The sequence below is a fragment of the Suricata suricatta genome, chromosome 8 (genome assembly GCF_006229205.1).
Source record: "Suricata suricatta isolate VVHF042 chromosome 8, meerkat_22Aug2017_6uvM2_HiC, whole genome shotgun sequence".
NCBI lineage: Eukaryota > Metazoa > Chordata > Mammalia > Carnivora > Herpestidae > Suricata > Suricata suricatta.
In genome coordinates, this window is record NC_043707.1 from 102,952,140 (window position 1) to 102,978,098 (window position 25,959).

Here is a 25,959-nt window from a genome sequence, read left to right on the forward strand (position 1 = left end):
ACAAGGCTGCACACAAAAGCACTTGGGAGACATGTTTTCTCTCCCTGGGTACCTAGATTATCCTGATAAGTGTCCTTTCCCAATTGGAAAGAGAAAATCTAATATCTTTGAGAAGATAAGTAACAGAGATGTCCAAAAGCACTGTAACAAAATCTTAAACCTGCACTTTCAGTAAATTTGGTTCTACTCTGAAGGATGAGTTGTATCCCCAGAGGATGATAAATATTGTTATCTTTGCCTCCTGTTATACACAGAAGTCTAGTTTAAAGCCATGGTGCATTAGGTAGAATCTCCAGAGGGTGGCCAGCAACTGCTGCTCAGAGGATCAAAATGTTTCACTGGGTTATGGGGCCAGGGTTAGGCGGGGATCTTTGTTTAACACAGGCAGAGGCACCCTGCACATATTTCCCCATAAAATCAGGCTTTTGGAATCTAGGGGTGAACCCTGGCTCCACCACCCGGTAATAACTGGGTTGCGGGGGGATATTACTTGACCTCACAAGATTTCAGTGTTCTCATCTAAGAAAATGGAGGTTATTCTCAGGGTTAAATCAAATAAGGTCTGTCTAGTGCTTAGCAAGTGCCTAGCATAGAGTAAGTACCTGAAGATGATAGCAATTATGTCCTCAGCACCATACACTTACGTCCATGCCCAAATTTCCTCTATGTGTTCTCAAACGGAGAATTCATTCACAAACCCACAGCCAGGAACCCACCTAGCCTACTACCTACAAGGCCATCAACAATGAGTCTCTCTCCCTTTCTCTTCCTCTGAATGTCTCTCTTTCTCTTAATTTGATAAGCTGGAACCTTCTAAAGGAATCCATTCTCTTAGGGATTGGTTTGGGCTGGAAAATCTTAATCTTGAATTCTTATCTCTTTGCCACTTCCCACCCCCCAATCCTCCCACTAGATATTTAGAACTCCTTGTAAACTTCACAGGATCGGTAAGTATTGAGATCTGTAGGAGGTGTTGGAGGAAAAGGGGGGACTGGGATGTTAAAAATCAGGGCAACAAAAATACCTATGATCTCATTTACTCTGACTTCTGAACCACCAGCAGCAGCCTTTCAACTTGCCTGAAGTCCCACCTCGCCTCCCCCAGCCTGTGTTAGCACCTCACACCGAATGTAGGCCTCAGAGGGTCTTCTATTAGAGCGCTTCTCACTCCTTCCCCACCTCCCCACAGCCCTATCTCTCCCTCCTTCTCTGACTTTTAGCGTAGTCAATTAAACCTGAACAACTGGTGGATGGAGGAAATATGCTGCATCTATGGAATGGTACAGCAGGGACCAGTTTCACTGTTAATTTAAAATGCTAGAATTAATTAGGTAGTGTAAATGAAGAATTTAATAAGCACTCTTTACAACCACAAGTTCTACTTTTATTAAACACTGCTACCAAATGAGGGCAAATATCTCTGGTCTCTTCTATATTTCCTTGTCTCATTCCCGTAAGTTCCCTGCAAATAAAAAAATTTTTTTTGCCTGAAATTTGAAAAGTGCATAATTATAAATTTAGGCCTGAATTATATTTCTGCTTTCAACCCATAAGCTTCTTCTTTAAGCTCAGATGCTACTGTCTCTGCTTGTGCTGGAGAGGGTGCTAAACAAACCAAAGTTGACAATTTTGGTTTTGTATACCAAATTAAAGGCTGTCTTCGAAGCTGTCACTCCTATTCAAATCTACTCGGTGAACTACCAAATTAGCATTCTTTCAGTAAAGGAATCTGCTTGTTTAAACATGTGTCTTTAGAAAACAAGGAACAACACCATGAATCAGTACTTTTCAAAAATCTCACTACAGTTCTAAGGGAATTCTTTTGAAAAGGTGATTAATAATATTCACTAAGATAGCTGGCAGAGTCCCTATTTAGAAGGTAAGGCTACGCCAAAAATACATTTTCCATACAAGAGTGGGAGGAAGAATCATATGGTTAACTGGTTTTAATTTTGTTTGAATTATCATCCTATTATATAAAGATTATTCAGGAATCTAAACACTGGCTGTCTGAGAGGACACGCAATTCTCTTAAAGGATGGATGGTACAGTGCACTCAGGTAAGACCATCAGAGCTCTGGCCCTATTTGAGACCTTGAAAAATTTTTCTGTTCAGCCACTCTCCTTGTAACATCCTACCTGCCTCTGTAATAACAACATCTCCCGTTTACTGAGCGACCACGATGCAATAGGCATAATACTACCCAGTCTCTCATTTAATCCTCAAAATAAGCCCTTTGAGATAAATATTATTTTCCAATTTTATAGATAAGGAAATTATGTTTGGAGGGTTATGTGACTTTTATTTTCAAAGTTATTTTAGTTTTATGATCCTGCAAGGTAGTTAATTTATATGGGAGGCAAATTTACAAGTGAATTAGAAGAACTGGAGAACACAGAGCTACATGCACACGTATACCCTGGATTCTCGGACTTAAAACCAAGATGATGTAACTTCCTTGTTTCATGACAGAGTTTCCTTTTTCTTATGTGGGCCAGTTGCTTGTCAATTAAACTGTCCAGTGAAAAGGAAACAAAAGTCCACACTCGAAAATGACAAATACTTGGGTGGATGGAATGATTTTAGGAACAAAGCATCAGAGATGAGCAGCTGCGCTCCGTCATGATGTAGCCCAGTAGATTTCTAAAGAAATATTCTCACTTCCAAAAAGAGACAGGGAATTCACCCTGAAGAAATACAGTTATCAGTGTCCGGCAAACATTAAGCCTTCAGCAAAAGGTTGTTGATTAGGAAAACATCCGAAGCTAAAATTTTCAAGTATCGAAGTTGTATTGGTATTGTGTTACTATTAAGTAAAAAAAAGTCTCTGACTTCTCAACTTCTCAAAAAGTATCCTCAAAACAAAACAAAACACCTCAAATGTAGATCTTCATTAAGCTTCTCCCTCCTATTGTGAAGTAGTTTTTTTCCAGAATAATCTGCCATCCTTAGAGCCTATTTCTCCCCAGGGACAATTGGTAGTTGTGATCTCCTTCTGAAGTCCACAATAGCCCCCCATTAAAACACTGTCTCAGACACACAGAAGAACACTGGACACACACAAACCAAATGCTTGAAAGGAAAGGAATAGATAAAAACTGGTGTGGAGTACAGGGAGGCAGAGGGCAGAACTGAGAACTGTAGAACAAAGGGAAAGGGTGGCTGATTGAGAATAAAAGGGGATCAAGCCAAAGGTTATTTCACAAAAAGTAAAGCTTGAGGAAGCTCCAAAATCTCATCTGCTTCCCAGTCCTACCAATCTGCCAATGGTTTTATGTAAAGCCAATGGTTTTATGCAGTGTACACACATGCGTGAGCTTATGACTGTGTTCCCACGCCATCTTTGAAGGCAGGATACACACTGCAGACACTCAGGTGCATTAGCCATTCACCTTGTGTGTGTGCACACCTGCCAAGGTCTGCACGTTCAACGGAACAAAGAGCTGCTGATCCTGAGCCTAGAACATTGAAGAAGACCATACCTGTAATTTTGTCTCTCACGAGTTTGCAGGATTCTATTTCACCAATGCTCCCAAAGAGACTCCTGAATTCCTCCTGGGTCATGTTCTGGGGTAAATAGTTGACTATGAGGTTGGTTTTGCTGTCATCTGTGGCTGCTCCTGTCTGCATAGGAGAAGGACAGTTTCTATTGTTGCTGGAGGGTCCATTGCTCGTATTGGATGTCGGGCCATTTGACACCTGTGGCTCCATGGTGCTAATTATCTAAATAAAAATAAAAATAAAATAAAAATAAACCTGAAATCTCAAAGACACAAGCCTCTTTCAAGATTTTATTTTATTTTATTCTGTATTTTGAAAAGAAAGGAAACAAGGTAAAGCAAGATGGAGCAAAAGAGACGGGTTGTGAACACATCCAATGTAGAAGCATGTTTTTAACCAAAATGTTAAACTCCCTTCGCTATTTTTAGGCCAGCCCATAAATTTTGAACACAGACTAGAATGCAGTGGGAACTCTCCCATTATTTTGTTAATGAAAAGCTAATTCCTGTTTTCATTACACAATCACTCTCAGAAATGTATACTTAAGCCACACCAAATTATAATTAAAATGTAAAGTAATAATCATGATTAAAATTATAGTTCCATTAAAGCTGAAAAACTAAATATAGAGGTCTATGCTCACAAGATCAAATACAGTACCTGTTTATTAACTATCTCATAAAGTAAAATGGCATTAAATTAAGTGGGGCTGTTCCATATGGGAAGGGCTTAGATTTTCACTGCTGCTTAAGCACACATCAAACTTCAGATTTCATAAACACATGCCAAGAGCTACAAACTCATCCAATCATTCTTCTCCCTAGCCACTCCACTACTGTTTCTCCTGGACCTCTAATAAAATAAAGCCCATTAAAGGAAAAGGTCTCTCTAGGTCCCTACCTTAGGTCCAGCACAGCCTGAGGCCATCCTCTCACACTTTACTCAAAAATGACTGTCTGTGGATTTAAATACTTAATTAAACAAAAATTTCCACAAATCTGTGAACTGTTCCAGGCAGCATGCATGGCAAAAAAGATAAATAAATCTTAGTCTCTAGGCTCAAGGAGTTTACTTACAGTGTATTGAGGACACAGACAGGCAAATGGCTCACAGTAGGACAATTGGCATGCAGTAGGGGAACAGTCAGCACTGCTTTATAGGGTGGGATTGAGGGGTAGTACTGAGAAGATGAAGCAGGAATAAAGTTCTATGTGGAAAATGGACTTGAGCTCAGGGAGCCTGGTTGTATAGAGGCCCGTATGGCATGACAAACATGAAGAATCATAAAACTGCAGAGCCAGAAGGCACTTAAGGAAATAAAATCTAGTTCAAAACTCTCATGTTTGAGATGAATTCCAGAGACATCCAGTGAATTCTGTCATCACAAGAAACTGGGGCAGAGCTTGGGCCTGCAGTTTTCTGGCCCTGAATGCAGCCCAGAAGTCCCCCTGTTCCATTCTATCCAATCACCGTCCCCTACTAGTCCTTCATGATAGGACTTCCATTGCCTCTGACATTGATCAATTCTATGGAAATGGAATTAAGCTCTACTACTCACTAGCTGTGTGACTTTGGGTAAGAGACTTCAACGCTAGGCACTGTAGTTTTCCTCACTTGTAGAATGAGAACATTTCACCTGCCTTGCAAGGTGGTGACATGATGTATAGAAACCACCTGAAGAGAAGTTGGAATGTAATTCGCCATCACTGAAATTTATCTTTATTTTTTAAAAAGATTTTATTTTTAAGTAATCTCCATGCTCAATATGGGGCTCAAACTTACAACCCTGAAATCAGGAGTCACATGCTCTACTGACTGAGCCAGCCAGATACCCCCATCACTGATACTTATTAAAGTCAGTCTACCAATCATCTGATGTGACTTGTCTCACTTACTTCTCACAAGAAGGCAATGAGTCACATTCTCATATTCTCTACATCTTGTAGACTAGGAAAGCAAGGCTCAGCAGACATCTGATAACTAGCAACTTCCATTATATATCACAATTTTCTACTGAGAGAATTTCTGGGGGATAAGCACTTTCATATCATACACAGGTAGTAAAGTGTGCAAATCTTAAGGGTACAACTCAAAGAATGTTTGCAAAGAGAACACAATTCATACCTGAGTGGTCACCTTTCAGATAATGCTATAGAACATGACTAGCATCCCAGAAGCCTTTCTTGTGTCCCCACCTCCATCATTCACACCACCTCCCACAGGTAACCGACTTCTAATCCTGAGATTTGTTTTATCTGTTTTTGAACTTTAAATACGTGGAGTCATGTATTTATGTCTTCTCACAAATTGTGTCTGGGTGTCATCCATGTCCTTAGAGATAGTGGTAGGTTTTTTCTTCTGCACTGCTACAGAGAATTCTTCTGCATAAAAATATTGGGGGCAACTGGGTGGCTTAGTCAGTTAAGCATCCCACTTTGGTTCAAGTTGTGATCTCATGGTTTATGGGTTCAAGCCCTACATAGGGCTCTGTGATGACAGTGCAGAGCCTGCTTGGGATCCTCTGATTGCCCTCTCTCATTGCCTCTCTCTCTCTCCAAACTAAATAAGCATTTTTAAAAAAATTAGGGGCATCTCGGTGGTTCAGTCTGTTAAGTGTCTGACTTTGGCTGAGGTCGTCACCTTACAGCTTGTGAGTTCAAGCCCCATGTCAGTCTCTGTGATAACAGCTCAGAGTCTGGAACCTATTTCAGATTCTGTGTCTCTGAATCTCTCTGACCCTCCCCCATTCTCTCTCTCTCAGAAATAAATAAACATTAAAACAATTTTTTAAAATCACATTTTGGGGCACCTGGGTGGCTCAGTCAGTTAGGTGTCAGACATTGGCTCAGGTCATGATCTCATGGTTCGTGGTTTTGAGCCCCGTGTCAGGCTCTGTGCTGCCAGCTGAGAGCCCGGAGCCTGCTCTGGATTCTGTGTCTTCCTCTCTCTCTGCCTCTCCCTGACTCACACTCTGCCTCTCTCTCTCGAAAATAAACATTGAAAAAAATTTTTAAGTCACATTTTATTTATCTCTTCTACTGTAATAAACATTTGGGTTGTTTCTAGTTTTTAACTATTTTGATAATGCTGTTATGAGCATTATGTACTTGTCTTGTGGTTTACACTCACACACATTTCTGTTGAGAATATTCCTTGGAGTTTATTTTTGGGTCATAGAGTATATGCATGTTCTGCTGTAGTAGACACTGTCAGTATCTTTTTTAAATGGTTGCACCACTTTACACTCCCACCAGCAGAGTATGAAAGTTCCAGTTGCTGCACATCCTTATCAACACTTGAGACTTTCTTGGTTTGGTTTTATTTTTGCTTATTTTCTCATTGAAGCAGAGTGATAAAGTAAAAAAGGAATAAATTTTTAGTCAAGGCAACAGCTGATTTAAATTGTAGTTCCACCACTTGTTAGCTATGGGATCTCAGGCAGGTTACGTCAATACTCTGAGCCTCAGTTTCCTCTTTGTAAATTGGAATAAAGCCTCTTGTGTAAGTTTACCTTCAGAAAGAATGCCTGGTGGGGCATCTGAGTAGCTCAGTCAGTTAAGCATCCGGCTTCAGCTCAGGTCATGATCTCATGGTTCGAGCCCCGCATCAGGCTCTGGGCTGACAGCTAGCTCAGAGCCTGGAGCCTGCTTCAGATTCTGTGTCTCCTTCTCTCTCTGACCCTCCCCTGCTCATGCACGCTCTCTCTTTCTCTCTCTCTCTCTCTCTCTCTCTCTCAAAAATAAATAAAAACATTAAAAAAAAGAATGCCTGGAGGCATCATGACTATTATTCCTCATAATGCCCTAAATAGGTGTTACTTTAATTGTTTCCTCTTTGGAATGATCATAAATGTATAAATGAAACCAAAAGAAAAAAAAAAGAAGTCTCAAGAGGAGTCCGAGAAATAAGGCAGATTGAGGAAGGTGAGGAGCTTCTAAGAATCTTTACCATCGTAAGTAACTTAAGTGGCTCCACTAATCACATCATCAGAAATTTTTTTCTTGGATCCAGGTCAACTGTGGGATTCTGGAAGGCTGGTCAAGGCAGCAAGGAGAAAATAAAGAGTTTCTGAGAAGAAGCTTATTATTTTAAATGTTTATTTATTTGAGAGAGAATAAGGGCAGGCCACAGAGAGAGGAGGACAGAGGATCCAAAGCAGGCTCCATGCAACAGAGAGCCTGATACAGGGTTTGAACTCATGAACCACAATATCATGACCTGAGCCAAATTCAAGAGTCAGGACGCTTAATGGACTAAGGCACCCAGGGGTCCCTCGGAAGAATATTAAATAAAGCTCTTCTCAGCACTGATAGAAACTGCACCAACACAGCCTCGTCAGCTGCTCTGTCCAGGAAAAAATGAGGGAGATGTGCCCAAGGGAGGCACATGCTATTGGAGATGATGTCGTAGAGCATCATCACAACTGCTGGCTGGGAGGCAGGTTTCTGCTCTGCCAAACTGTTGGGCCTCCTGGGCCTGAGCCGTGTCTCCATTTGCTGTGTCGTCTCACTACCTCACTAAGTGTCCAGGCAACAAACACAAGGAGCACTGCCAACTTGATAAGGAACTTAAAAGCAGAATTTATCTGGTTCAGAAGGCTGGGCTGGCAGAACCACAGAGCTACCCAGCGGCTACAGTTTGACTTAATGGCAAAAGTGCCAGTCCCACAATCTATAGAACACTTTCCTTGCTCTCCATATTTGTCAGGTTACTCTTCTCTTTTTACATTTTTTTAATGTCTATTTATTTTTGAGAGAGAGAGAGAGAGAGAGAGAGAGAGAGAGAGAGAGAGAGAGAGACTGGGGGAGGGGCAGCGATAGAGGAAGACACAGAATCTGAGGCAGGCTCCAGGCTCCAAGCTGTCAGCACAGAGCCTGATGTGAGGCCTGAATTCATGAACCGTGAGATCATGACCTGAGCTGTCGTCAGATGCCTAACCGACTGAGCCACCCAGGAGCCCCCCTTTTTCTGAAAGAGAGATAGAATACGAGTCGGGGAGGGACAGAGAGCGAGGGAGACACAGAATCCGAAGCAGGCTCCAGGCTCTGAGCTGTTAGCACAGAGTCCGTCGCGGGGCTCCAACCCGTGAGCCATGAGATCATGACCTGAGCTGAAGTCAGATATTCAACCGACTGAACCACCCAGGAGCCCCTGTCAGGTTACACATGACTCTCCCACAAACACCTAGAAAATATCTTGCACTAAGGCAGCTTTATTAACATTAATGATGGAGTATGAAGAAGAATGTAAATCATACCTAGCATGCTGAGATTCTATGGGACCAAGACTGTTTAAGGTCACCTGACAGCCAGGTTCATCTTTTGTTCACTGGATGCTGACCTCACAGACATGTGTGGTGAAAGCCAGCACTGTCCTTGTGAACGTCTCACAGGTCTCCCTGCTCCAGAGAAGCCTAGGAAGTATTGAGTCTGAACTAAAGTCATGTCAATTCCCCAACCATCTTTCTGATCCCCCCACATCTTGTGTGCATTTCCTAAATTATGCTGATTCCTGGACTGGAGTCCCACCTGTAGATGAGACAACCCTAATTGGGCCCAAACTTTTGAAAAGGATCCATGAGATGCAATATTCGGTATTGAGCTATTTCAACCAACCAAATCTCTAAATTAGGTCAAGTCATTCTTGGGTTATGGAGATGGAGCTCTCTTTGCTCTGCACACACACTACACAATTATCCTTTTGTGTATTCAGAAGGAACTGATGAAAATACACACACACACAGATCTTGCTCAATAAAAAAAGTATGGTGCTAAAGCTAAGAAACACTTGCAAATGTTTAGCACACATCACATAATAAGACCCCTCACTCATCTTAATGATGTATCCCAAGATACAGGACAGGCTTAAAAAAAGGAATCACAAATGTAAAATGTCAGAATCAAATCCAGCACACAAGTGAAGCAAGAGGATTTTAAAAACATTACTTGGAAAATAAGAGAAATTGCCGTGGTCTAAAGATATGGAAACCCAGAATATTAAACTGTAATATTTTAAGGTTATATGACATATTTATTTATTTTTAAACCTTTTTATTTTTTTATGTCTTCATTTTATTTTGAGAGACAGCGAGTGAGTGAGGCAGGGGCAGAGAGAGAGGGAGACACAAAATCTGAAGCAGGCTCCAGGCTCTGAGCTGTCAGCACAGAGCCCGACGCGGGGCTCTAACCCATGGACTGTGAGGTCATGAACTGAGCCGAAGTCGAACGCTTAACTGACTGAGCCACCCAGGCGCCCCTATATGACCTATTTAAAGAGAAGACACCTGTAATCTCAACTTGGGAAACAGACCAGATGAACGTGTGTAAGCAGGAAGTATATCCTCCAATAAGTACAGAAGCTGGCTTCACAAGATCAGAACACTTCCTTCCCCAGGCTAAAGCCTTTGATATTCTAACAGCACAATTTTCATTGCAAATAAATATATCAGTTACTCAAGTGTGACTATGTATTTTTATGAAACAGTCTGTGTGGGTCTCATGGCCAACTTTGCAGCTGACCAGGTTCCAAAACTGACTTGCCCTCCTTCCCTCTTCTGAATGGCAATTAAGAATAGAATTCCAGTGAGCATCCAGAATAGAGCAGTGAGGAGGTTCAGTTGCCTTTAACTCTAATGGTTGTACAAAGCACCGCATTAAATCCTTTATGTTCCTGTGATATATTTTAAGAAACATTATACAGGCAGAAAATTTCAGTGATAAACAGAGCAGTGCACAATAACATAGGCACTCAAATCCTGTCATTGTAAATGTCAATGATTTGAATGACTAATTATTCACACTCAACGCATTAACCTCACCCCTCTCACCGTTTTTTCCCCCAGAAAAATACACAACAAAAGCAAGAGGGAAGGCCTTAGACATGCAGCTGCTGGATTACCACTCAGGGACATTTATCTCTGCGGAGGGAGGTAAGAAGCAGAGACCAGGCTCTCAGTCTTGTTCTTAAAGTGCATTGTAGTGTCTCCTTTGCCACAATCCTGGGTCCTTCCTCATAGCCTTTTACCTGCTTGATCCCATCTTTTATTATTGTCCCTCCCACACACAAAGTATCTGCTACACTGTTTCCTGGACTTGTCAGGTCAGATGCGCATAAAAAATAGGATTGATCTCCACTATGGATAGACGTGAGAATGCTAGGTGAACAGAGATGGAGCCCCAGAGTGCCAGGCACTCTGCTGGGCCTGGGGGATACAAAGACAACAAAGACAAAGAGCTGGCCCTCACTGAGTTCACAATGGGGATCCAAGACAGATATCAAAGAACATTAGGGACTGACCACAGAGCCCAACCCCGTAATTTTAACAATGAGCAAACTGAGGACCAGAAAGCAGAAATGACTTGCCCTGGGTGACAGTGCTAGTTAGAGCAGGAAATGGGACTTAAGCCACGGTCTACAGACTACCTCACTTGAGTACTCTTGTGACAATGCAGACAATGGACATTTAGATGACGGTTTACTTCTTTCCTGGGAGGAGGCAGTGAGGTGGCCATATCATAAAAATGCCCTTGAACAGAGGTGTGGAGACATATCTACCTCAATACTTTATTGAGTATAGCACTCTACAGTTCACAAAGAACGGTGACCTGAAATCTGAGCTCCATAGCACAGAGACCACATCTGTTTTGTTTATTATGGCATCTCCTGCATGTAGAATAGGGCCTGATGATTGTAAGTTCTGGATAAAGGACTATTGAGTGAATGAAAGTCCATACATGTTCAGTAGTTCACTAGATCCCTCAAACGACCCTGTAAAGTACAAGCCAAAAAGGTATTAATGTCATCCCAATCTTACATATAACAAAAGAGGGCAGGACACTTACTGAGTACCCATTACAGGCCACGCATACGTTTAGATATTATTTCAAATACAGATTATAAGAGTCATTTGTTCAAGCAGGAGGGCTGAATCTTTGGCTGACATGAGCCCCCTTGAGAACCTGTTGAATGCCTTTGCCCATTCTCCCCAGAAAAACGTACACACACACACACACACACACACACACACACACACACCATTTTATGTATACTAAAGGCAATCATTTGTCTCCAGATTGAAATACTCTAGTTGATTCTAAGAGTAGCAATACAATCAAAGTGCAAAAACTTTCCATCTATCCCAAATCATTCTTTTTCATATAATTTCCTGTTCTAAAAGTCATTTATTCATTAACCAAACAAATATTTGTTGCTGAAGGGTCTGCATGTCAGAAGAGAGCAAGCATGTCTTATGGCCAGAACGTCCTTTAAGTATATTAAACAAGACTATTGTAAAATTTTAAAAATGTATTTCAAGTCTCCTTTAATATTTCTCCCATCAGTTCATGAACTCTTCATAGCTCCCTCTGTCCTTCACTCTTCACAAGGCTTTCATCTGTTCAAATTTGGGGAAAGTCAGGCTAGAGTTATAGGGCCGGTCCTCCTCTTCACATCTAGGGACAGTTACTGTCCCAGGCACTAGAGAGCCACCTTGGAGGCCCTACTGCAGCCCCCTCACCAATATTGCCCACTAGTCCCATGATAAACTGTATGGTCTTACATTTACATATCTTAACCTACTTTACACTCTCAGGGCTTACTTCATGAGACACATAAAGGGCTACAACTTTATGTTACAGGAACCTGCACTCTTGTAAAACTCAAGACTGACACTTGTCATCCAAGAGCCCAGGGCAGGGCCCTTGTACTCCTATCATGGCAGTTCTCAACTTCCGGTTTTCCGGTGGAGGGATGGCCTTGAGGCTCAATTTGGGCAAAAGGATCAAGAGAAAAGAAGCTAAGGAGGTCACAGGAATATGATGCTTCTTTTCCAAATACTTTCCCCTCTACTTTCAGTGCCTTCTAAATGTCAGCATTCCCAGAAACTAGAAAGATGGAGTGTACTGATTGCAAACATGTCTCAGGTGTGTACATCTGAGACACACGCTCACATGTATTTCATTCAATATTTTAATGAGTATTTAAAGGTGTTTTCTTTTACCATGTTGGAAGGACTTTTGAAAATTTATATATAAAGGCTAACCCTTATGTAATAGAACAAGCGCTCCCGAGAGCATGAAGAATAATGTTTACCAAGGGCAGTCACTGAATCGAACCATTAAAGAAATAGATTTAAATTATTCATGAGAACAAAAATAAAAGTCCTAATTCTCTTTGTAGGCATTTCCCACTTAACCCTTATAAAATCCTGACATGAAGTATGTTAGACGCTGGTGGTGCAGCCCAGACTACTGCATCTCACCCGCCTTTCAAAAGCCTGAAAAACAAATCCCCAAAGTTAGAAAATTACACAGCAGGCTCCGTGTTCCTGAAGACAGATATTATTTTTAGGAATAATTCCTCACTTCTCTTCTTGCTCCTTTAAAGATACTAAAAATGTCCTTACAACCCCCCAATTTCAGATTTTTTAAAGGTTTGGTCCATCAGATCATAAAATCCATACTATTCCCTCTTTCTCTTCAAGAGGCTTTAATTCGCTCAAGTCCCTTCAGATTAATATTTTTTTCTAAATGCAATGCTTTCCTGGTTATGATTCAACTGGGAAGGAGACACATGTTATTAATGGGGCCCACGAGCAGGGGTTGAGATTGATGATCTGATCACTCTAAGAAAAGGGAAGTTGGGAATACACTCACCCTGCACTGCCCTCACCCCACCAAATTATAAGTGAGGACTCACAAAAACCCCTGGGGCAGAAGAACCTGGCTGAAGACTGAACGCATGTCCCTCAAAACCATTTGCACCAAGTTTCCCTAATTCTGCTGGAAGGTAACTAGAAAACTCTAGAAAAAAATATTTAATTCCAACTGGGGAAAACAAGTTGACAGCTTAATAGTACCTTTGGGTAGATGCACAAATAACCTGCAAGACCTATTGACTCTAGGAAGTTATGTGGTAATAAATTCTCGGCATATCCTTAAAACAAGTGTGTTCAATTCAACACAAGTTTATTGAATGCTATTATAGACCAAGGCATTGTCCTAGGCATCTGGAAAACAAAACTAACTTGGTCTCTGCCTTTAGAGGGTTCAAGTTAGGAGGATGGAAAAGGGAGGACAAATAAACAAATAATTAACTAAAATCAATTGTATATACCCCTTTCTTTAAGCAATTACCTCCAGAGTTTCTCTAATGACTCCCTCTCTTTCCCAAAAAAGCACATAGGTGAGATACACAAGGACAAGTCCTGATACTGAACTGACAGCAGTGTCCCCGGTCTGACTGCTTATGTCTTAAACAAATGACTATTTGTAACAAGGAGGTAAGCTTGAGACATTACTCCTTTAAACAGCATCTTCTTCACTGGAGAGGAATAGCAGGCATGCCAAAAGTATTCTCAGTGGGGGTAGTCACGGTTTTTAAAGACTCAGCAGTCGCTGGAGAGAACAAGAGGCATTAATACTTAAAATAGCAGGGCCAGCATAGATATGAAAAGCATAATCAAAATTTAATTTCTCTTAGGCATTATTCTCAAATTCACAGAAATCCAAGGTTTTTTTTTTTTAATGTTTTATTTATTTTTAATACAGAGAGAGACAGAGCATGAGAGGGGAGGGGCAGAGAGAGAGGGAGACACAGAACCGGAAGCAGGCTCCAGGCTCTGAGCTAGCTGTCAGCACAGAGCCTGACGCGGGGCTCGAACCCACAAACGTGAGATCTGACCTGAGCTGAAGCCGGAGGCTTAACCGACTGAGCCACCCAGGCGCCACCAAGTTTTTAATCTTCCTCCCCAGATACATCACATACATTTCTCCTCTTAAATAAATACTGGCCTCCTTCATATCTTAACAGTATTTCTTTAGGGCTTCAATTTGGGCCTAAAATGATTTCCTGGTGTGCCCATCCTGGGGCAGTCCTAGCAAAACCCCTGGGTACTTGGTTTTAACAGACTTTTACAGCACACTTTCCAGAGCCAAGGGATGACTTGACCATCCAGTTCATTATAGAGATGAGGAAACCTTTCTTTCACCACCCTTCGTACCCCCAATTCAGCGCTCTTTTCCAAAAGAAAGATCTCAAACTTTTGATAAGCCTTCTTTCTTAAAGACGTATTTGAAAAGCTGAAATGTTTTCATTTCAATATAAATACAATTTTGTGTCCAAGCTCTCAGGCTTTCTGCAAAAATATTAGATCTAATAAAAAATCAATTGGAGGGTGCCGGGGTGGCTCAGTCGATTAAGCAGCCGATTTCAGCTCACGCTATGATCTCATGGTTTGTGAGTTAGAGTCCTGCGTTGGACGCTGTGCTGACAGCTCTGAACCTGGAGCCTGCTTCAGATCCTGTGTCTCCCTCTCTCTCTCTGCCCCTCCCCTTCTCACTCTCTCTCTCTTAAAAATAAACATTAAAAAAACTTTTTAAAAAACTTAAAAAAAATCAATTAGAAAACAATTCCTTTCCTATCCAACCCCCTAAGCTTCCAAATTCTGGATGTTTAATGTGGACAAAATAACCAAAATGTCTCATAATGAGCTATGGGTACCTGATGGGGCAGGAACCAGCTATGATGATAGATTCGTCAACTTCACACAAAGAACATTAATGAATAATTTGTAAAACTGTTCCCAGAATGATCAAGTTGAGCTTATCTTCTTTTTTTTTTAATTTGTTTATTTATTTTGAGAGAGACAAAGAGAGTGTGAGTGTGCATGGGAGAGGAAGAGAGACAGAATCCCAAGCAGGCTCCACACTGTCCGCTGGAGCCCAATGTGGCGCTTGAACTCACAAACCAACAGTGAGATCATCACCTGAGCCCACAAAGAGTCAGACTCTTAACTGACTGAGCCACCCAGGCACTCCAAGTTGAGCTTATCTTCTGATTAAATGCATAATCAATAGCCAATGGCACAATTCACATAAACATAAATATTGTAAAATGCCTGGCTGGTGGCTCAGAGTGTGAGCAAACTCACCAAGATTCAGCTGAACAAAGCAATGTGTTATTCTGCATCTGTATCATGATCTGCAGCATGGTGTCACACTTCTGAATTTGTGTTAATGCACACTCAGGTTAAATTCTTCAGAAATACAAATAAAATATTTTTTTTTAATTGTGAAAATTTATATTTGTTTTTTTAAACAAAGCTGGGTAGGGATGGGAAGGATAAAGACGGGGAGTAGAGGGAGTTAGTATACAGAAAAATCTATCCAGGGCAACCTTCTCTTTGTTAAGAATTGTATAATGCCAATGGTTCTTCTAATTGTGCAATTCAAAGGAGATAAGATTATTTGGGGGCATCCTGAAGCTAAAGATATTAAGTGAAATAAATGGTGAAGCACCTCAATGTATGAGACCATGGTAAATTAGACCTGTGGACAATTCATACAGCATAATGTTATATCTACATGTTCATTAGTGAAAAAATCTTGAATGTCATTTTGATAGGGAAGTTTTAAATTTGAAAATTATCACATTTGAAATTTTATTTTTAATTTCCTCCTCTTCTGAATTTCTTTCTTCCCTTCCTTCTCTCTTTTCCTTTTTCTTCTTCTTCTTCTTTTTTTTTAATAAGAAGGACATATTAGAAAGAAGGACTTTTTGACCTGATAGAGGAACTTTTCCCCTCACACTACCTCCGAAAGCTATTTGGGCTACCGTTCATACTGTATACCCCCCGGGAAGGCAGATGGATGTGAGTAAAACTGGACTCTAGCATAACGGTGTTCCTGAGAATGCAGACCTATGCTGGGGGAAGTGTGTCTTTGAATTATTTGTGGACAGCTTGTTCACAGAAACATAGAAATTCAAGGTTTGCCACTGTCACGCTTTAAGGGGCAGTGAAATAGTCTCTCATTCACATTGCTGGAAATATAAATTGGCACAATCTTTCTGAACCTTATGTTCATATTCTTGGACCCAAGGATCCACTCTAAAGCTCAGAAAAGCATCCAAAATTCTAAAGACTGGGGCACCTGGGTGGCTCAGTTGGTTAAGCGGCCGACTTCGGCTCAAGTCATGATCTCACGGTTCATGAGTTCGAGCCCCGTGTCAGGCTCTGTGCTGAGAGCTCAGAGCCTGGAGCCTGCTTCAGGTTCCGTGTCTCCTTCTCTCTCTGCCAAAAAATTCTAAAGACCAAAAGTATGCACCATAAAGTATATTATGAAAACTCTATCTTAGAAGAGTGAAAAAATAGAAACAACTTAAGGGCCCAACAAAGGGGTATGATTAAGTAAGTTATTGTATACTTTTACGACACAGTATTCTGCAGCTGTTAAACTTATGTTTATAATGGGCTTTATAACAAGAATATATGTATGATAAAAGTAGAAAAAAGTGAAACAAAAATTGATTAATTTGATTATATAAACATGCATGGTGGAGGAGGGAAAAGGAAAAATGCTAACACTAAAGGCTGGGATTATAGGTGATTGTTATACTCGTCTCTACCTTTATTTTCCAAGGCTTTGTTTTACAATGAAAATACAGCACTTTTATAATCTGAAAAGAAGTTATTTTTAAAAATGAAAGAAAATGTCAAATCCTTCAAACTAGTTTGGGGTCACAGTATTAAAAATTATTCCATCTTCCCAGAGCTATCCTGCGGGATCTCTCCTTGGCCACACTCTGCTCCTACATTAGAGGACACATAGGATCCCAGATGAATAAAAAATTGCATTTTTTTGCAACGGCCTGTGATTCAGTCTCTCCTTCACCGAAATCACTGTGTACTAGCAAGGTTACAATCTAAGTCTGCCTTATCGCCTGGCAGCAACCTTCAGGAGGACAGCAAGGAGAGAAGATGATTTATAAGAAAACGGTTCCCTGGATCAGGGAGTGAAAAGTACTGATCCGTTCTAAAAGCTCCTGCTGACAAACTCTGATATTATGAACATTCTGCACTTGGACAAAAAGCTCCCACTTTTCTTAATTACATGGTCTGAGCAGGAGCCTGCTTTTAGGATCTGCCCAATCACATAACAGCCATTTATTTTCCCAACCGCAGCTGCCAAAATTTCCCTGATCTCTGTTCTGTGCTCCATCTTCAAGGACATCTTGTGAATGTATGACACTGTCAAGCAGCATTCCATGCCATGCTTTTTAAGCTTCTTTCTCTCTTTTTCCTGCATATGGAGATCTTCCTAATACATATTTATTAAGAATCTCATGAACAAGAAGCAAATTGCAGAGGCAACCCCCCCAAATACCACATATCAGAATATTTGTCTACTTTAAGACAAATACTTTATTATGACAATGAACCACTAACACTCTTTGTCCTCTGCATGATTGGTTTGCTTTAGTTTTATGGACTCTGCATCTTGTAATTCATTGCGTCCACTCTTTGTAATATTGCTAGGAAAATGAGTGGCAAATCCGTAGCCATCTGTATTTAAACAAAGAGCACAAAATCTCACTGCAAACTTTTGGATTTTTAAATGTTTATTTTATTTTTGAGAGAGAGAGAGAGTGCAAGAGGGGCATAAAGAGAGGGAGACAGAGGATCTGAAGTGGACTCCATGCTGACAGCAGAGACCCCAATGCGGAGCTTGAACTCATGACTCATGAGATCATGACCTGAGCCGAAGTTGGCCACTTAACTGACTGAGCCACTCAGGTGCCCCTTGATTCTTTTTCAACACAAACTTAACCTCTGAATTTATCTTATATTTTTATTCTCTTAATTTTACTTCACCTCAATTTCCTCATTGTTCTACTTTTTAAAAAATAAAAGTAGATGTATTTTTACATATTTTTATGATGTGCCTTATAACAACAGAGAATTTTGGATTAGAATATAGAACAAGTGGGGCGCCTGGGTGGCTCAGTTGGTTAAGCGTCTGGCTTCAGCTCAGGTCATGATCTCATGGTTCGTGGGTTCTAGCCCCACATCAGACTCTGGGCTGACAGCTAGCTCAGAGCCTGGAGCTTGCTTTGGATTCTGTGTGTGTGTGTGTGTGTGTGTGTGTGTCTCTCTCTCTCTGACCCTCCCCTGCTCGCGCTGTCTCTCTCTGTCTCTCAAAAATAAATAAAAAACATAAAAAAATAGAATAAAGAATAAGTTAATGTCTATGTCTTCAAAAATCATCTTTTGTTTTTTGAAATAGGCTTCTGAAATCTCTCTAATTCATATAATTGGGCAAGAGTCAACCTGGCATTTTAAAAATTCAGAAATGGTAAGATTTTTTAAAACACAGGATAAAGTTTCAAAATTGTTACCTTTATACTAAAATTTAAACTGCACTGTATATAATTCTCAGATAAGACCCTTTTAAGACTAATTTAATAAGTCCCTAAAAATAATCTGGATATGATACATGTATGTACACTAAAGTATTGAAAAGAATTTACTTCTTTGAGTCAGGTAACCACGTCCTTTGAAATCACAGATACAAAGTAAATATGCTTGGCAAACTGCTCCAATTCTTGATATATTCTTTTTATCCTGGAATTTTATCTTTAAAAAAAATAAAAGGCCAACATATATTCAGAGTCAGCTGTTGTCAAATTAGGGCAAACTAAATATTTTTTTAGTTACAAGCATATTTTAAAGCAAGTCACAATTTTTAAAAATATTTTTTAATGTTTACTTATTTTTGAGAGAGAAAGAGACAGAGTGCGAGTCGGGGAGGGCAGAGAAAGAGCAAGACACAGAATCTGACGCAGGCTCCAAGCTCTGAGCTGTCAGCACACAGAGCCCGACATGGGGCTTGAACTCACAAACAGTGAGATCATGACCTGAGCTGAACTCGGACGCTTAACTGACTGGCTCCCCCAGCAAGTCACAATTTAATAATGACAATATTGTGCTTCATTTGAACAGCTCTTCCCCAAAACTGAAGTTAGTTCTTTAAAGAGGAAAGGCAGTACAAAGGAACAAAAGTCAAGCTAACTTCCTTAACATTAATGAGTTCCTTCAATGGGCCAGAAGTCATTATGATAAATGCCTGAGATACAGGAGAGAAAGGGGTTTCCTGCCTGCAAGGAAAAAATTAAATCAGTAAATATGCAATCACTCTGATGTTATAACTGTTGTAATGGAGAAGTATATACAAAGTGCCCAGCAAAGTTCCTGCCTGGAACATAGTAAAGGCCCAATAAATGGAGATCCTGTGATAACACTGATTAAAAAGTGCTTTGGGTTACACAGGAAAATGTTTAGGCAAGCAATTGCCATTAACTCCTTCCAATACTACCAACAGTTCACGCATAATAAACGGTGATAGATGTTGTCAGGTACATTACTTCGCTTAATTCTCCCACAACTGTGCAAAATAGGTAACTGTCATTCCCTCTACTTACAGTTGGGGAAACCAAGGCTTGAAGAAGTGAAGTCACTGTACATACAATGAAGGTGAAGTGAGACCTGAGGCCATATCTGCTTCAGGTAAAGCCAGAACCACAACTTGAACTCAAGTGTGAAACCAAACTCTGCTCTTTCTGAAACCTCCAAGTCAGAGGAAAGAGCTCCTGAATCACCGTAAAATGCAACCCAATGGTCTTGGAGAAAGTAAACAATCGAATCCAATTAAAACCCTACTGGGCTATGTACCTGCTATTAGTCACTATAACTGTCAAATAAACGGATGTTAGAGGAAAATCTTTTTTTTTTAAAGGAAAATCTTAATTCAAAATTCTACAAGGTATAATGGCAAGAGCATGAATTTAGGAGTTTGTTTGTATTTGAAAACTGGCTCCAGCCTTGACCTTGGTTTAGACATTTAAGACTGAATTGCAGTTTAAATTTACTCATCTTAAAAATACGCATAATTCTCTCTGCCTTGCACGGTGGTTGTGAAGATGACAAATAACAAATTTAAGGCATCTGCTCAGAGCTTGGCACACGGTAAGTATTCAATACATGTTCATTCTTCTTGTCAAAATTGTAACATTGTGAAAGCATATCCCCATTAAAATGAGGAGGCAAAGTTGACTAAGAGCTGGTAACATTTATCCTTGGAATTTAATTTCTGAAATGGAAAAGAACACTTAAAAATGTTACTACTCATCACCTATGTCAATAGCTATTTCCTTCATCTTCAAAATGTTTCACAAACATTAACTAATAAGTTCTCACAATAATATCAGTCAGGAAAATACAGAGCAAAGGGGTAGGGATTAAGTGAACTTTAAAGAGTGAATAATGAAAGCACCATTTTTAACACTTACAAACATAATTTCTGGTACATTTTGCCTTTAAAAAAAACCCTCTACTGTGAATGGCTTAAAGTTAGATACTTCAAATGTAATAAGTGCAATCATTCAGGTTGCTCATTTCCCAAGAGGAAAACTCTCTTTGTTTTCATGGGAAAAATTTCAGGAAATTGCCGGTGCTCTCTGTGGAAGGATAGCAGAGAGCATTTTTGACTTTCCACATGGAGCTGCTCAGGGTGCTAGAAAAGGGGTTGTCTGTCCTTGGTGCACCCTCCACCTGGATAGCTCCTTTCTTCCTGTGGACCCCAAGGAGCAGCTACGTTGACCAAATGCACTTCAGGAGGATGGTCCAAGGCACCATAGGAAAGGTGTGGTGGGAAGTGCAGAGAAAACACAGAAAGTGTTATTTTCCTGCAGAAATTGGATGAACCCTTACAAAGTCACTGGAAAGAATGCTTTGAATCACATGCTAGAACTCAGGGGATTTTATAAGCACAATCACACCCAGCACCTCATTTCATCTTCATGAAGACCCTGAGGGACAAGTGGGCTTTGCCCCTCTCCCCTATCATTTGCATTTTATTTTATGGTGAGCAAACCCGGTATTAAGTGGCAAACAGAAGCAGAGTGACCAGCCTTGGTTCACAAGGTGCAGAGCTGGGATCTGAACAGGGGTCTTCCTGTAAGTGACTCTTATCTTCCTCCTTTACCCACCACAACCTCCATAAACCCTGGAAATCACCCTCCTGGCAACATCTTTCTGCAGCCAGCAGGGACAAACTAGAACACACTGTGGTCTGGCCCATGCCATACTCCGCGTAGGCACTCCCATTGTCCTGGAAAACTATCCTCTCCTACCACCAGGCCTAACAGCCCTTCCCCAATACCCCATCTTTCCCCAGCTCCCACCACTATCCTCTGCACATGCTTCCCTCATGGACATCTACCACATAGCCTGAGACTCTCCATCTTCCTGTCTCTATCACTGGGCTGTGAGCTCCTTAAGGACAGAGGCTTTGTTTGATTCATTTGTAACCCCAGGGGCCAGCGCAGAGCTCCAGGTTTTTTTTGGCAGAATAAGTGAATAAACGGGTGGCTCTCTGGGTGCTCACCTGCTCTCCATAACTAAGTCTGCGTTCCTTGTTCTGTTCCCCACCGTTCCTCTCTCATCACAAAGCTTTCTCATATCTTTCTCAGCTCTTCAAAATCAATTCAAAAATAAGAGCACTTTTGGGGTACCTGAGTGGCTAAGTCGATTGAGCATCCGACTTTGGCTCAGGTCATGATTTCATGGTTCGTGAGTTCAAGCCCCAGATCGGGCTCGCTGCTGTCAGCCCAGAGTCCTCTTCAGATCCTCTGTCCCCCTCTCTCTGCTCCTCCCCATCTTGTGCTCTCTCAAAAAAAAAAAATAAATAAAAACATTAAAAAAATAAGAGCACCTTACCAGTCTTGTGTTCCTCAACTTCTTTCAAACTGTCTCCAAAGACTGTATTTTTAAGGCCATTTTCTGGGTAAGGCCATCTTCATAGCCTCTTTTCCTTGACCCTTATTCATTCCAACTCAGATTGCCTCTGTTTCAGGTCTACACTCATATTTCATTTTCACTTGGGTCTGAATCTGGCTAAAGTCTAGAGGTTATGAGTCCCACAGAACATTTCCACCTATGAGATTCTTATAAGTCACATAAGTAAAAGTCAAAGCTAATAGGGACTCAAATGCTTTGCCAACACAACTATCAAAGCTAGGAATGACTCGTGTGTTATTAAAAAAAACAAACGAATGAATAAACTATCATATAATTACCTCTACTTCCATTCAATTCAAATCAATTTAAACACTTAGCCAATATCTATTGTATAGTATAATGGTTAAAAACACAGGCACCAGAGCCTAAGTGCCTAGGTTCAGCTGTGTGATTTTGGGCATGTTACTTAACAATTCTGTGTCTAAGTTTTCTCGGTGTTGACAGTGTTCATAGGAATGTGACGAAGATTAACTGTATTATAGATTAGATGACTGAGGGCCATGGCATTTGATCCCTGTCATTAAGGAATTTAGTCTTGGAAGGGTGGGGGATGGCAGTGGTTAGTGGACAGATCTACAAACAGACAAAATTCCAAAATGCAACAAGGCAGGTGCCATAGTCTGAAAGTCCTCTGTGGTATGTATGTCTCTTCCATGTCTTTACACGGGTGCTTCCTCTTCTCCCACTAAAAATGCTTTTCCCACCACCATCTAAATAACTGTGCCATGTTGCAAAGTTCACTTGTGGTCTGCCCCTCTGACCCACATGGCCTCGGCCCCTCCTCTCTCTACTTCGCCGTGGCACTCAACCCTCCACATCCAGTCACAGTCTACCTGCCTGTGTCTCCGCTGACTGGGAGCTCCTTCAGAACAGGGTCTGAATTTTGGTTGACTTCTTGCTCCAGAAATGGAATGGGGAAGAATCTGACCAAAGCCCGCTGAATGAATCAGTGATCAGAGGCAGGTGCAGGGTGCTAGGAGAGTTTAGAGGGAGAACACGGGAACATTGCATGAGACTTCCTTTTTTCCCAACCCAGGAGGCTCTGCAGCATGCTGAGGAAAACCATAAGAGAAACCTGTGGTTTTATATTTTTAAATCCTTTTCTTCATTCTTCCTGTGCTGTTCATTTTAGATGAGTACGGGCATGAAGATCAAAACAAATGTGAACTAGTGGCTAAGGAAGGAAGGGCAAATAAGTTTTGGGAGAATCAAAATCTTAACATTCCACTAAACGCAAGAAGAGGAAAATATTTAGGGCTTCACCCAGAGCTCTGCACAAAAGGTGCACTGCCAAATGTTCAGTTATTCTTCTACTCTTAAAAGTGTTTGTTGCAGAATTTTGCTTTTTTTTTTAAAGTAATTTAAATCTACACATTGCAAATGAAAACAAAAGAGCTTTGGCAAGAGAATAAACTGTATCTCTTTTTTTAATCTTAAGATCTTAATCTAATTTTATGCAATAGTATACACAACAGAGGAGATAAAAATACATAAAATATACATATCTGTATTTTAAAACTAATGCTTTCTAGTTGCTTTCATCATGTCAGGTTTACTTAAAATTCCAGTTAATACAGGCGGCTTGGCCTGGAAACTTTTGACCTATGAAAATACATATTCAAAAGTAAGCACTTCAACTTAAAAATTCAACAGTAGCAGACTCAAGAACTGAACTCGGGATCTCACACTCCAGAGCTCTTTTACCAAGCTCTTTTTATCTTCGGCTGGCATCCACGGTCCTTTCTGGGATGATATCTCCTCAGTTTTGAGGTTATCTGTTCTCTTTGAAGGTTATGCAATGGGAAGTAACTTGCATATTTTAGTCTAAATCTTTTCCGGTGAGCCCTGCAAAAAATGGCCAATATCTAAAACACATACCCTAGCACCCTAGGGGGATTGAGCCATTTAAAAAAATGTTTCTTTATTAAATGCTTACTGTGTGCCAGGCCCTGAACCAGGCTTTACATGCTAGTAATCAATCCTTTGAACAAGTCTTTGAGGGGCTTGATCTCACATATTGTGAGATAGAGCTTCGAGTCAGGTTCTGCACTGACAGGACAGAATCTGCTTGGGATTTTCTCTCTTCCTCTCTCTGTTCGCCCACTAGCATGCACTCACTCTCTCGCTCTTAAAATAAGTAATTAAGCTTTAAAAATAAAAAATAATCCAGCCTTTGAAGTAGGTATTATTAACTGTATTTTATAGACAATGAAACTGAGCCTAGAACAAATCAGTGACCTTATCAAGATCCCACCACAGGTAAGTGGAAAAGGGAAAAAAATCCTCAATTTCTCCAACTCCAAAGCCCATCCTCTTAACTACTAGAATACTTTTGTGGAAGTGAAGAATCTTATGATAATGCCAATGACTACTGAATTTTTTTGAATGATTGGCCTAACCTTCCTTCTGATCTTCTTGGAATTCTTATCCCATTTCACAGTCTCAACTATAGGGAAATAGAGTGGAGCCTCTCTCCCTCATAGACTGGAGACTCCTGGACTTTTTATGAGTTCTCTATTCTGGGTTTTCCTGAGGCCCAGACACCTCAAACCAACCTTTTAATTTCCTGCTACTCCAGAGATGACCACCCCAAACTGAATGCAGGCAGGGCATGCCTATCACCCCAAGAGTCAGCAGCTAGACATATAAAGCCCAGCCTTTCAGAACATGGCAATGACCGCTCCAGCTTACCAAGTAGAAGCAGGAACTGTTATGGCCTCTTTACATGTTCACACCAAATACTCATTAGTGTGGCTCTCCAACCCAATATCTCACTGTATTTTTTAACTTCTTATTTTAGAGAGAGAGTGCATGCACAGTAGGGGAGAGGGGCAGAGAGTGCGAGAGAGAGAGAGAGAGAGAGAGAGAGAGAGAATTTTAAGCAGGCTCCATGCTTACAACAAAGTGTGATGTGGGTCCAATCCCATGACCCTGGGATCATGACCTAAGCTGAATTCAAGAGTTGGATGCTCAAGAGACTAAGCCAGCCAGGTGCCCCTCATTGTATTTTTTAAATAGCATTTCATCATGTGAAATTATAAAACATCACACAACCTATCTATTAATTCTACATATTTATTGACTCTATTGTCTGTCTTCCCCCTTTAAAATGAAAGCCCCATGAGGCCAAGGACTTGTCTTAGTCATTGTGGTATCTCTAGTTCTTAGAACAGTGTCCAGCATATAGTAGGCATCCAACAAATATTTGAAGAATAGGACACAAATTAATTTCATATGATAATAAAAATGATGCTGATCAATAGCACTTTATCCGCCAAGCACTGTTTTACGCTCTTTATTTTTATTGTTTTAAGTTCCTAATGTACATTGGTCCATCAAGTCCTCACAACAAACCTAGTTTACAGATAAAGAAACTTAAGCATTGGGGGATTAGTGATTTGCCCAAAATCACAATTGGTAAAGCCAGGATATGAACTCTGGCAATCTTCACTGAAAATGTCTATTAATAACCACTAGGCTAACTGTCTGTCATTAGTCCCTTCCTTTTAAGAAGTGAATAATGCAAAATAAGAAACAGAACATGCGCTCTGGACAAACAGACTAGGCTTGTAATTCCCAGTCTGACACTTCCTAGACATGTGACCTTGTAGAAGTTATATAAACTACATGGTGCTCTTTCTTTAAAAATGGGAATAAAAATACCTGCTTCAGGGGCACCTGGATGGCTTAGTCAGGTGAGTGATGGACTCTTGATTTCAGCTCAGGTCATGATCCCAGGCTTGTGGGATTGAACCCTGCTCGAGATTCTCTCTCTCTCTCTCTCTCTCTCTCTCTCTCTCTCTCTCTCTCTCTCTCTCTCTTT

At 40.7% G+C, this 25,959-nt stretch overlaps 1 protein-coding gene across 4 annotated transcripts in view; it reads right to left on the reverse strand.

Annotated features, from left to right (window-relative positions):
* Nucleotides 1-25,959, reverse strand: part of ELAVL4 (ELAV like RNA binding protein 4) — a 90,833-nt gene that overhangs the window by 45,912 nt on the left and 18,962 nt on the right. For all 4 annotated transcript variants that reach the window (XM_029947514.1, XM_029947513.1, XM_029947515.1 and 1 more), the window contains exon 2: nt 3,484-3,724. In XM_029947514.1, the coding sequence (XP_029803374.1) occupies nt 3,484-3,712 (229 nt within the window). In that variant the 5' untranslated portion in view covers nt 3,713-3,724. The remainder of the gene's footprint in view (nt 1-3,483; nt 3,725-25,959) is intronic.